At 36.2% G+C, this 13,821-nt stretch overlaps 1 protein-coding gene across 10 annotated transcripts in view; it reads left to right on the top strand.

Annotated features, from left to right (window-relative positions):
- Nucleotides 1-13,821, top strand: part of VPS13B (vacuolar protein sorting 13 homolog B) — a 478,347-nt gene that overhangs the window by 358,895 nt on the left and 105,631 nt on the right. For all 10 annotated transcript variants that reach the window (XM_083824116.1, XM_083824118.1, XM_083824115.1 and 7 more), the window contains one exon: nt 5,751-5,888. In XM_083824116.1, the coding sequence (XP_083680242.1) occupies nt 5,751-5,888 (138 nt within the window). The remainder of the gene's footprint in view (nt 1-5,750; nt 5,889-13,821) is intronic.

The following is a 13,821-nucleotide window of genomic DNA, read 5'->3' as shown; positions in this document are numbered from 1 at the left end:
CTGCACCAGCATGAAGTCTGAAGAAAATAATAGGTAACAGTAGGTAACTGACAAAATTAAATTTGTGATAATTTACTACTTTGAACATGTGAAGATTCTAATACTGTTATGAAGCCACATACATTTTATTTGGGATAAGGAATTTTATTTTTTTTTTAAGATTTCAAGTTAATGGAGCTTAAAATTCAGGATTTTTACAGTAAGCTATCACTCTTTTATGTGTGAGAGAGTATTGCCCAGTGGCTAAAACACTGAGCTTTTTCCAAAGAACTTGGTTCCTCTGTTCACTAGCTGTGTTTGGGGCTGTTTTTTACTTACTCTGAAAGATGAAAGAAATAAGTGCATAAGAAGAAAATTGGAGGAAATAGAATATTTAAAAGTTAAGTACTATTAGCATGTCAATTATCAGTTAGCAGTAACACATTTCCAGCAGGCCTGTGTCTGTATCTGGGAGCATTTGCCTGCCTTAGAGCTAAAGACTAGTGGCTGTGCTTTCAATTTCCTCAATCTTTCTCTCAAAGCACGTCCACTGGCAAGTCAGTCTGGAGGAGGAGGAAAGTTACTAGGTTGTTACAATGTTAGCTCTGTTTTATTATGGTTGTGCTAAGCTGCTTCATTTGTGTTTTAAATTATTTTTGTACTCGCACAGCTTGATTATGGTTATGGTACTTAGTGCCAGGTATAGGAACTTCAAATCAAAGTAAATGTATTAATGGGATAAATATTAAACCCTCAATAAATGTCATTAAAAAGACTAGCTGTTCCCTGAGTTGACTTGTAAGATCCTTTGTAGGTAGCCTAAAAGATACTATAAAACAACCCTTTTTATTCATTGCTCATCCTACGTTTTAAAAAAATGGCATCTGCTAGCCGTTAGTTTTTGCTAACAGAGCGTTGGCCATTTCCACTTAAATAAAAGTGGGTGCAATTGTTTTTAATGTAATCTCATAAGCTGCTTTTATAAATATTTTTTTAAACTTTTATTTGCTTTGTTTCAGGTAATGTAATCCAGATACAAAATTGCCTCATTTCCTGAGCATTGTGCTCTGGGCATTCTTGAAAAATCTTTTTTCTATTTGTTTGTTTGTTTATTTTCAAAGAGGTGGTTGTGCTGCTTGGCCATTATAAAGGAGAGAAATTTCCAAATAAATGTGTTATGCATGGAATTTCTTCAACTTCCTCCAATGAAGCATTTGCAAAAAAAATAGCCATTGTGAGGCCATCCAAAATTATTCTCTTTTTTTTTTTTTCCTTTAATTTTATTTTTTTTTTACACCCACGCCTTTGATGGCAGGGGGTCCATGAAGAGCAGATGCAGTAGCTAAGACCACATGTAACCTCTGATCTAATGAAAAAGCCCAGGCTGAATGGAGAGAAACACAGGCTGGATCTGGCAGGAAGTCTCATTCACTGCCTCTCTGTCAGCTTGGGCTTCCTCCGAAGCAGAAAGAGGATTTAAAGCTGTTACTTAGCACAGCACTGAGGGAGTTGTGCTGGAGTATCACCTGCTCCCCTCTGAGTATATTTATCGTCCAGCGCATCCGCATCCAGGGATGTAAGGGTGTGCAGCCCCCAGCAGTAAAGATGAGCTGGCCTAGGGGTGTGCATGCCTTGGGTTACTGTAAATGCTCATTTGGGAACTTCCTGACACAGCACTTGTGAGTACACTCACAGAAATGTTTTCCCATTTAAGTTCACTAAATTCCAATGGAAACCATTTCTAAAATAACACCAAACGTCCCACTTCGGAGTTGGAAGTGCAGAGAAGATTGCAGCATCGTACTGGCTTGCAAAATTGACTGCAAACCAAGCCATGATTCATCCATTGAAATAAAAGCCTGTTGGAGATCTCATTCGGCCTGGGTGAGGTTCCAGCTGGAGGGGCCAAGTTGCTCGGTAGCCCGGTCGCCCTGCTAACGCCTGCCGTGGGCTGTTCCCCCAGGGTGCCCTGGCTGTCAGGTACAAACAGGGTCAAAAAACACGTTTTGAAAAATGAAAATCTTCGAGATGTGAAATTTCTCCTGCCTCCATCCTTTCCTTTCCCCCCTCAGAAGTTTGGGTTTGTCGTCTCCTATTAACATGAGAATGAGGGGGAGGTAACTGCAATCAAAACTTGCAAATCCAAGTCGAGTTTAGGAAGTTACTTCATAAACTGTGAATTTTGGAGACGAGGTCTGAAACTTACCAGGACTAAAAGTGGCTTTGAATGTTCAGAGGATTCAAAAATAGCCAGAAATATATCTTTTTCATTTGAATAATAATAATAATAAAGGAAAACAATGTGGAAGTATTCAAGGTCTTGCAGCTTTTCAGTCTTACAGATTTTAAATTACACTCTTGGTTGTCGATCTGTGATAGTTGTCCTAGCATTTCTCTTTTGCTGCCCCAGACAAATTTTTCACATCGTGCGGAGGATAGAATTTCTGGCCGTCTTCACCGCTCTCAACTTTTCATGCCTTTCTTTTCTCTCTCTTGGCTTGCTGCGGAGTAATTCTAGCCTCTCCTTTTGCTTATATATGCATCCCTTGGGTTTTCTCCAGCATTTTCTTTATACAAATAACTGCAAATTTAAGTGTTGATTTTTGGGAGAATCATAGAAAATGGAAATGGAAATGACCTATTATAATACATTATTCAGACCAGTTCCCTGCTGATGCATAATTGTTCCCTATTGTATATTTTATAGTGTTTTGTCAAGTGTATTTTTAAACATTTTGAACATTTCCATCATTTCCTTGAGGGAGAAGAATCCTTTTCCTAATAGCTCTTCCCATCAGGAATTTCTTACTTTTCAGCCTAAATTTTCTCTTTTTTTTTTTCATTCTATTGCTTCTCTGGTGATTCCTCTGCCCAGTGGCATAGGAATTTATTTATTTGTTTGTATTGTTCTATTCTTTTCCTGATCCTTAATCCTATGAAAACACATATGCTGTTTTCTACCGTAGAAGATTTTTATTTTTTTTAATCAGGATACACATATTTTACTCTTTCGACCTTCAATGTAAATGAAATTGCCCTACCCAGATACATTTAGCAGCTCCTCTATGGAGCTTTCTTCAAGTTTTTAATATAAGCACTTGTACAGACAGTTTTGAAACCTCTGGGATTTAGCTTTCTTCTCATTGTATAAAAAATTATTTATTGATCCATGCCTGATATACTTGGATGTAAAGTCAAGTCTGTCATGCAGGTCCAAATAAACCATGCCATGTGCTTGGAAACACTCAAACTCATTCTTTGCATGGCCCTTCAGAATTATTACCTCAGATGCTGAACTGTGACAATGCAGCTGTCCTGCTTCCAGAATGATCTCGGTTTCATCATAGCATGGTTCCACCTGAAATAAAAATAAATAAATAAAAATTAAAAAAGAAAAAAAAACCTTGAACTCTGTAAGGCCAGTGCTGGGTTAAAAGTAACATATTTTGTTGGGCTTGGGCTAGTTTTGTGTGTTGAGGTGTCTTTGCATTGTGTCCCTAATGTGTAAATTCTGAGGTCTTTCTCACTGTTCATGTGTCCCAGTCCTGATACATCCCTGGTACTGAAGGGTTGATGATGGTGCTGCACACCTTGGAGACATGACAGAGCAAAATAATCTTCCAAGAGCCCAATGGCTCCTTTATTTTTTTATTATTTTTTTTTTGATTCTGTGCTTACTTGCTGCAATACATGCAACCCTGCAATACAGTGCCCTGAGGCTGGTATTTGTATAGCTAATGTATTATGTCATGCATGGATTTTCTGCTATGTAAGTTCCTTTCATTAAAGAAATTTTCATCTTTGAACAACTGCAACTGTGAAATGATTATTAGCTGTTTTATAACGTAAACATGTCTTAGGATAGTAGGAATACCTGTAAGTATATTCTGAAAAAGCAATGTTTGACTAAATTTACTGGAATTTCTTAATTTCTAGTGGTTGATCTAGGTTGTTATATAAAGTATGGCACAATATCGTTCAGAAATGAGACAAAGTAATAGCATATTGTAATATTTTACTCCATATTAGCAAACCTCAATGTTTACATTAGTATTTCTGAAGGAACAATAAATAAAATAAAAAGATCAATTTAAGTGATTTAGCGATGTGCATTGCACAATGTAATTTTTACAATGCTATAAGTTCTGAAAAACATGAGTATATTGTTTATGATGAGCTACCAGTACAAAACTAAATAGATCCAAGTATAGATCCAAGTCTGAGATCCTTGCTCGGAACAACTACAAAACTATGTTTTGAAAATAATGTGTACCTCAGTGGTAAAAAAAAAAATGTATTATTATTTTCAGTATGCTAGCCAAAATCCAGACACAGGAAAAAGAAATTCCCTAAAGCAGTTACTACAGAAAAGAGAGTATGCCATACAATTCTGGTTAGTGTAATTAAAGAAAAGGGCTGAAAACCATAAAAATGTAGAAATTCACATGGAAAATATACAAATCTGTTGTATGCAGTGACAGCTCTTAAACAACTGTTGAGAGCTGACTTTATAAATGTATAGTGGGAATAAAGGGAAGGAAAGGCTGTAATGTATATGCCATGCAGTACAAATACTGCTGTAAAGTCATTGCCTGAAAATTGATCAAATAAAAACAGAAGAATGTGCTAACTTTTGATCTTTTCCATATAGATCTAAAGTCATGATCAATTGGTTTCAGTAGGTTCTTTGAAATCACATAAGGGTTCATATGTGCCAAGTTTTATATGAATCACATGATAAGGTCAAGAAATACAAATTCCAAAGCTGACTTTATATACCCAGTCCACATATGACTGTGATACCACGATACCATATGTTGAGTATAATAGTGGGTATGTAAATACTGCTCTTGAAAGGAATCCATTCAGTAACACTCAGTTAAATAAAACAATTCTAACAATTTTTAATTGACTGAAAATGGGAGAGATGAACTTTAATCAAGAAAATCTTAAATCTTTAAGGGTGAGGCAGATATTTGATAATTTAAGTAGCAATCTTGATACTAAAGAATGATGGAGTATTTAGAATTTGAGAATGTGTAGTACCAGAATTCAGGACTATTGTAACAAAGGTCACAAGTTGCTAAAGAATAAAAAGCCTATCTACAGCACTGTTTTTGCCATCTGTGATATGCAGAAAATAAAGAAAGGAATACCGCTTGGAGGAAATTAATTTTCATGTACTTGTGTGATATTACGGACCGATCAAAGGAATACCATTCAAGATGCTATCCAAGAATAGCTACTGTTTTTAGAAGCTAAACATGCTGTGTGAGTGAAACTCTGAAGAGAATGATATAACTGCAATATCATCGTGCTTTGTCCTCGAGATCTGTTAGCATTCTGATCTCTTAAACTTTATGTTGCTGTTACCGTTTTCTTACATGGTAATGAAAATACAGTCTAGAAAGTGATTTTTGATCACTGTTTCTCTTCTAAGTAGTACTGCTAACAAAAGATCAATTTAAGTGCCATTAAAAGTTGTCTTGTGATGGGTAATATCTTTTACTCATATTTCACTTGGTATTTTTGCAATTTTTCTTCATTTTGTGTGATATAGATTTGCTCTCTTGCATATGTATGCATGCATTGTTAAACACATGCACTATCTATGTCTGCACAAATGATGTGTGTAAAAGTATTAAGAATTTTGTCTACTGTGTATACATTTTAAACTTCTCAGTTTTACTTAATGAATTTCGTATTTAGTATTTCGTTATGTATCATATTCCTGGAATATTGTTAATGAATATGATCATTGTCCCCTGTAGATCCTGGAAAGACTCTACCAGAAGCTCTGGATTATTGCAAGATTTGGCTGCAAACAGTAGCAGGAGAAGTAGATGCTAAAAGTGGTATTCCACCTCCTCTTATCACAGTACAAATTAAAGACTTCCTTAATGGACCAGGTAAGCATTGACTTTAAGCTCTATTTTCATAACGTAATCTATTTATAGATATGCACATATATACACACAATTAGATCATCAGAAAAATGTTGTATTCCTTGCTGATGAACATGAAATTTTCCTCCCATCGTTACCCTGAACTGAGATCACAGTTGAGGAATGGTCAGTCCTAGGTCAGTCATAGGTTTAAGGCCTGATTATTTATTTTCTTTTCAAGGTCATTATAGAAGTTTTACCCCTCTAGAAGCCTGAGTTTGGCAAATTTCCAATAAAATGTAAACAACCTGCTTCTGGCTCTTGAACAACTGAGATTTTAAAATTTATTGAAGTATGTTTATAAAAGCTGACTTTTAAGTTGGTTTTGGAAAATTTAATGATCTGCCTTCTCTTGGGTTCTTTGGAATCTGGATACCTGGCACTACAAATTCATACAATCTAAAATGCTAACACTGCAAACATGAAAATAATATTTATATTGTGTTTCTTTAATACAGAATATAAGTGGTGTAGTATGACAGTTCATTAGAATTTAGTTAAAAAGATTTAAGTGACTTGTAGTCTGACTCCTGAAGAATCACAGACTCCTGCAAATTAAACTGTTATGTATTATCTATGTTGTGAATTATGTATTTATAACTACAGTACTATGTAGAATATAATTAAGGTTGTATTGAAAGTTAGAAAATAGACCTACATTTTCCTATGCCATCATAATTCGTCTCTCTTGTGTGTACTTACTGTAGTTTGTTGAATTGTGTAACTTTTTTCATAAATATCTTTTCTTTACTCAGCACACAGAGTGAGCTGTTATCAGTCATTTAGTGAGCAACTCTTCAGTGTTGGGTTTTTCTATTAATCCCGGTACACACGTTTATACAGTCTAACACATTATGTGAACCTAGCTCTACAAAATAATTACATATTTCCTCTGTGTTGCTTACTGCTTTAGGATCTGAGCACTACAAACAAATTCATTTACTTGCACAACCCTCCTGTGGGTGATGGGGTAGTATGCCCTTGCCATTTCACAGGAGGTAACAGAGGTGAAGGTTTTTTTCATTACATTAACGTTGCCAGTTTAAAACTGACAATTTTGTGTCCAAGTTACTTAAAAATACAGGTATTTAGGTGTTGGAAGCACAGTTCCTATTGTCTTTGGGTGATACAGTTACCATTTCTGCGTATCAGCCCCCAGGTTACCAAACTGAACAACCAGGGAATGAGAGGTGATATGTATTTACCAGCTGATTACGAATATTTCGTTAGGTAACTTGAAAATCCATTTTTTACATGCAGGCAGGCAAGAGTCTTGAAGAAAGAATAAAGTTCACAACCTCATCATTGCCACTTTTTTTCATTTTCTGTGCTGCCTTAAAGACATTCTTTTAAGACAAGATTTTAAAACCACCTGATAGTGCAGTTTTTCTTATATTGATCCCTGTTTGGCTTCATTAATAGGATTTTGAACCTTCAGACCTACTGCATGTTTTACTGCCATTTGAGCTAAAGGATTAATAATAGTAATAGTTGATTTTCAGTCTAAGCATGATCAGCATAAGAGGGGAAGAGACACTATCAGTGGGCTTTATAGATACCTGATAAGAGCAGAGGAATGTGGGGAGTCAAGATTTTTGAGTTCCATTGGAAAGCCAAAAGGAAAATGTATTCTCTCTTGACACTACAATATTTTGGTCACTGCTGCTGGTTTGTTTTCTTTTATCCTCGTTTTTCCAATTTTTTGATTTACTAGTCCTCTCTTCCCACATCTCTGGCAGGTTCCCACATTCCCAGATCCCTTGTCTTTCCATTCCCCTGTTTCTTAAGGTTCTTATTGCAGTTTCCTGGCCCAGCATTTGTATTTAATTTTTTAAATGCCTGAAGGTGTTTCCCTGACACAGTCCTGTTAGTAGGACAGCTTTCTGACTAAACTAGCATACAAGGAAGTTGGTACAAGCTTGCAAAATACATGTTCACGAGTGGTCTCAGTTTCTACCCCATTCTCAACAATTCAGTCAGATCCTGAATCAGTGTTAAATCTCTCCCCTCCATGGTATTTGGCTAAATAGGGAACTGAAAAAAACATAAATTAACTCATCATAAAATCCAGTCTATTTATTCTTGCAAGGCACATAAAACCTCAGAACTTTCATCCAGGATCTCTTCTTAGCCAAAAGGCATTCTTTTTATCATCTATTTGCTGCTAATTGGAACTATCGTTAAACATGACTCGACAGTAATTACTCCGAATTTTAATAAAGTATTTTACCAGGGCAATATAATAAAACAGCTCTGCATTCCTCTAAAGATTTTTCTCATCTCAGTTGTGGCCAGTATGAGATACTCTTCAACTAGGCTAACCTTTACCAAGAACTATTCCATGGGTGTTTTGTTGAGTTAGTAGTGAAAGACACTTTCCACATGCGGTTGCATCAAAATAGCACATTCAAAGGGGTTATGAAAGCTTGACAACTCCTGAGCAGACTACTGTTACTAACTCTACTTGGGGGGGAAAAAGTTCTCTAACCACAACTTCTTGGGTGACGTAGCTTGGCCTACAGAGCATGGATCTGGAGAAGGTATCTACATCACCAGGTCCTAACTAAGCCTGCAGGTGTTCATTAAGGACAGGAACCTCAGGAAAATGTTTGTAAGATCAGCAGACAACCTTAATTATGATGTCTCCCATCACAAATACCTAAATTGGTTAAATATATACACCGATGAAATATGCTTATGTTGCATGCCTCAAAGGCCTAGGGGTTTTTTAGTGAACATTTGGCAAATAATGGAGCCACTAATGAGTATTTTCTAAGGACATGTTGTGTATTTTCATGTTCATTTATATATGTGCATTTCATAAATCCAATAAGTTCATTTTTTTAATGTACTTGAAGGCAACGTGTGCTAGTAGATGCTAGTGTTTGGGCACAGGTGATCTGCTTTTCAGAAGACTCTTAAAAGCTGTGCATATACAGACAAAAATCTGGATGCAGCAGTTGTGATAAATGCACAGTTTTCTCTATAGATTTTAAGTGTTCAGAGTTCAGCTGTTCAATTGCAATTCCATAATTCTTAAGAAGAATTTTGTTGGCGTGCTGAAGTTAAGTTTCAGATAGAGCAGTCAAACATGGCTGTGGTTTATGATGCAAACTACTATACAAGCAGTTAAAAGGAAAAATCTGCAAATGGTTCCCAGTGTTTGCTGTCTTAGGTGAAAACTGTACGCCTTGTAAATAGTTTGTCAGCTGAAGTAGATAAGTAGATAGTGTTCCACAGAAAAATTGTATACTTTCACCACACAGGAAACCAGGTTGTCAGTCTGTATTAACTTGGAGATCAAAAAACTACAGCAAGTAGCTAAACTTGGAAACCACTAATTAAATGAGAATAACAGGATACATTAATGCGCTTCTTGCCACATGAGTTGATTATTTTGTACATTTTTGGCAACTAAAGAAAAATGATATTTCTTCCAGATTTAAGGTAATAGGATCCTAGGAGAAATAAGCATTCATCATCAGGCCTGTGGGAACAGACCTTAACCCTAACCCCACGATGTATTAAAGTACTATTCTTTCTCTTTCTACAGTAACTAATTATTTAAAATTTTTTAAATTCCATTTACATCAGTTTACATGACCTTCTCTCTTTTATATTCAGTCTGTTACTGACTGTACATTTAATTCTTGTCTAATACACGTAAGTGAACTATTTATTGCTTCAGCATCAGGTATTATTCATTAGGTGGGGAAAAATTATGACCATCTTGTTTTAATGGTCTTTTTAAAATTTATCTAACTACGCTTTAACTGCAAAAGCTGTCTTTTTGACGTATTCTTTCTGTGTGTAAATGATGTAAAACATTTCATTAATTTGTGAAGTACAGCTTCATACAAAACACATATACACGCAAAATATAAACGTTCATGCCAAAGTCCTCTTCCCCAAGCATTTTCTTGGGAAGAAGTTAGGCTTGATGTGAAATAACTAAGATCCTTGATGTCTGCCTTTGGAAATAATTTCTACGGAGCAGACTATGTGGGCAAATGAAGACATTTCTCACTGAACGATAAAATAACGGTGGTGGGGTTGGGGGCTGCTCTTGCCAGACACCCCTGGCAGCGGTGGGACGCAGTGAGGAGGAGCACAGCACTAGGCCTCACCATAGGCAGGGAGAGCACCAAACCAAGCTGCACCTCGCGCTCTCCCTGGCTTTTTTCCCTGTTTCCAAAGGCAACAATTGTCTCCATTAGCAAGGTCAGTGGTTTGGAGAAACCTGGAAAATAGCAGCTACCAGAAACCCACTAGAATAATATCTCCAGCAGGTGATAGATTAGTTGGAACAAATTGGAACCATTGCACTTCAGCAATCCTGGTTTCTTTCAAGCTGTTTTAAAAATGTCGTCATTTTAATACACAATATCAGCCCTGCGGAGCAGTCCACAGCAGGTTAATTTGAATCATATGATGTATCACTGCCCTCAGCTGACATGAGCCCCGTTCCATGTGTGAAGCCATAATAAATCCATTCCCAACCGAGGCAAATTCCCTGTGAGAAGGTGAACTAATCCAGGCCTCACACTGGCATGTTAGCCCTCCGTAATTGAAAGCAGGGCCACCTGTTCCCAGCACAGTTAGCCTATAGAGAGAAAATTAGCATTAGATCAGATACTTAATATATTGAAAAATCATTCATACTACTTGCAAGTTCAGCTGTGGGCTGCTTAGCATGACATCATATATAAACCTAGGAATGTGCCCACTTGATCCCAGTTTAACAGTTTTGTTAACCATGGTGTTTGTTAACTTTGAAATGAGAATTTTTTGATTTAATGAGAGCTGACACGTGAGAAGGGGAACTAGCCAGGGTGCAGACTTTTCTAATTAACTCTGGGTCATTTGCAAAACTTTTGAGCTTTCTAGTAGGTTTTTTTTTCCCTTTACTCTTTTACAAACAAGTTTTTAAAGCACTGACACTATAGCCATGAAATGATATTTATTTGATTAAGAGAGCAAGCAGAAATATTCCAAACAGGTGTACCAGCCTGTAGGTACTGCTTTGTTTTTAACACATCTATTCTCTGTAATATCAGTGTAATAATGTGTAAAATTAGCAAAGCACCTTCCTAACAGCAGTGTCTGCAATATTTATTTTAAATGAAATTTAGTTTCTTAAGTTCCCAAATACTGAAACAAAAACTGGACATCTTAGCCATGTGGATAAGTTTGAAAATACTTTCTTGGTAACTTTTACAGTATATTGGCATTCCTTTAAAACTTATTTCAAACGTTTGCTCAAATTTCTAAACTCTATTTTTTTTCTTCATGTATGTCTTACTATAACTGTATTATTCAGCAGCTAAAGCAGATAATAGCGAGCATTTATGGATTCTTTTCCGCAAACATGCTCAGTCACCTGGAACAATTTATTTCTTCTCACTGTGCTTCAACTTGACTGACTCTTACCTGAGAGAGTTAATATTTCTCTTAGTTAGGGTTTTCTTATCATGGTAGTGCCTTCAAATGCCCATGGTATAACTTTTGGCCTCACCACACAGTCCTTGACACGTCTGTAATCTATTCGGTAGTTGCACAGTTGCTTCATTTCAGTCAACAACCTATAAAAAGCAGTAATCCTCCATCCTTTATCACTGGTAACTTTGGTCTTCTAGTCCGACAACAATTTATTTCGGTTCAATTGTGACAATTAAAAAAAAATACAGCTATATCACACTGAGCCTTGTCTGAGATCTCCAACCCAGGCAATGGTTAGAGCTGTTAACGTCACCTTCGCATAATATCATTGATATACTAGGTTGTGGTAGTAGCTGGTACCGCAGGGGAGCACCCCAGATGGCTCAAGTTTATTAAGCTCCCTGAGGGTTTCTGTTTGCCATATTGGCCTTAGAGGGCTTCTTCTGCAGGGCTGCAGCATAAAAATTACAGTAGGTAGAAATACTGAGCGGTGACTACCAGTTTCTTCCAGACTAATTGGCATCTGTCTCACAGAAGCAGAATACAAGATGGACTGCAGATGGCCTCTGAAGCCTTGTCTCAAGTTTCTTCTTTCTTTTTCCTTGATCCAAATTGGGAATGATGAATTAGAAGATAAAAACAATTCTTTTGGATTCTTCTTGCTTTTCAATTTCTTTTAATTTGTTTCTCTTTTGATGCCTAACCAGGGACAATTGAGAACAGTACAACTAGTCTTTTTTTTACATGTCTCTCTCTTTCCTTATTTTTATAAACTTAATTCTTGCAATTCAGCCATTTCCCTGTTACTGAAGGGCCACCCTGACTACAAATCAGAATCAGGGCTCAATACTACCTTTACCTTCCTCAGATTTCCTCTGTTAGACTTCTTACACCGGAATGGGTGGCTTCCAGAGAAAGGATATTACTGGTGGTAAAATGTTTCATTCCTGTCGTCTGCTCCTCTCCTGTTTAGAACTAGGAAATTCAATCGTCCTGAGATTACAGCAAATAGTATTTTGTTCTATTTTTTATGTTCTGTATTTTACAGCCTTCTTGGGGTAAAGGAGAGAGAGACCTGTGTCCAGCAAGGGGAGAAAGATCTGGCCTTTTCCATATTAGCTATGAGAAATGAAAGATCCATTGCAGAATGAGGTGTATGAGAAGTTAACAAATTCTTGGAAAATGCCTTATTTTACTCTCTCATAGTTCAACATTTCTCAAAGTCTGTGAAAAGACCCCAGTCTTATAAATAGAACCTATAAATAATTTTCATGAAGTTTACTTTCTGATTTTTCAGATTACGAGTATCCTATGGTAGTTTATTAGTCATAGAAATAGTAACCTGGTGCACATTAGGTTATGGCATATATTAGAATAAGCCCACTGACTTCAATAAGAGCTGTTACTGACCTAAAGCAACTTGCTGGGAGCTCTGTTATTTTTGTGTTGCTTATTCATCCTTAGCTCACCAAATAAAAAGTCCTTTGGAGTAATATCATTATCCCAAGTTCACAGAATAAAATTTTATCTTCACGGTACAAATCTGAATGTTACAGAGAACAAGGGTAAAATACTCGTAACCCTGATTTTTTTTTTATCTGAAGCTATAAGTAATAAAATGACAAAGAAAGAAATTGTTTCAGACAGAAATTTCAGAGTGCTGCTTATAGGTTTTCTTTTATAGATGTTATGATTTTGTTCAAACAGGCCATATTGAATCCATTGGGTTTTTTGTAATAGATTTCAAAATACATAATAAATGTAAGTAATATGATGACTAATGGGTCAAGTGAAGTTGGAACTTTTTAAATGAGAAAATAGCTGGAAACAGTTTTCAGGAAACTATTCCAGTTGATTTTTGGTCCCCCACAAGGTGTACATTAACATAAACTCCGTAGAATCGCCTCTGGGACCTGAATTCCCTCTCTGATTTCATTATTGCAATGTGATTCTTTTCCTTTCACTGTTAAGTCATCTCCTGGTGTGGTGGGAGCATATAATAAGTGTAATTTATTTATATTTATCTAATCTCCTTTTAACTCAATAGTTATTTCATCATTCTGTTTCCTAGTAGCTGTTCAGAAAGTTGTGAAGGGTAATTAGAAACTAATAATTGACAGGCATGGATTTACTTGGTAATCTAAAGAGATGTAGTGAAGAAATTGAGAGCGAGAAAGAAAAATACAAATTCTACACTCAACTGGTAATCTGTAATAAAAAAAAATATATTGTTTTGATATCATCTAGTTCAGCTTGATTTAAACATAAATAAGTCACTTGAACACAGTGTATTTACAATCACAGTAATTCCATTATTATTTGTTTGCTGGAAATAGGTAACATCTGGCAAAATCGAGCATTGCTATTTTGCCTTAAATCCAAAGCGTCAGAGTATAATTGCGGTAGCCAGTCACTGGTAGGGAAAGGAAAGAATTGTTGCAATGTAATTGAGGAGTTA

This window comes from Anser anser (assembly GCF_964211835.1).
Source record: "Anser anser genome assembly, chromosome: 2".
Classification (NCBI taxonomy): domain Eukaryota; kingdom Metazoa; phylum Chordata; class Aves; order Anseriformes; family Anatidae; genus Anser; species Anser anser.
This window is presented reverse-complemented; position numbering and strand designations above follow the sequence as displayed.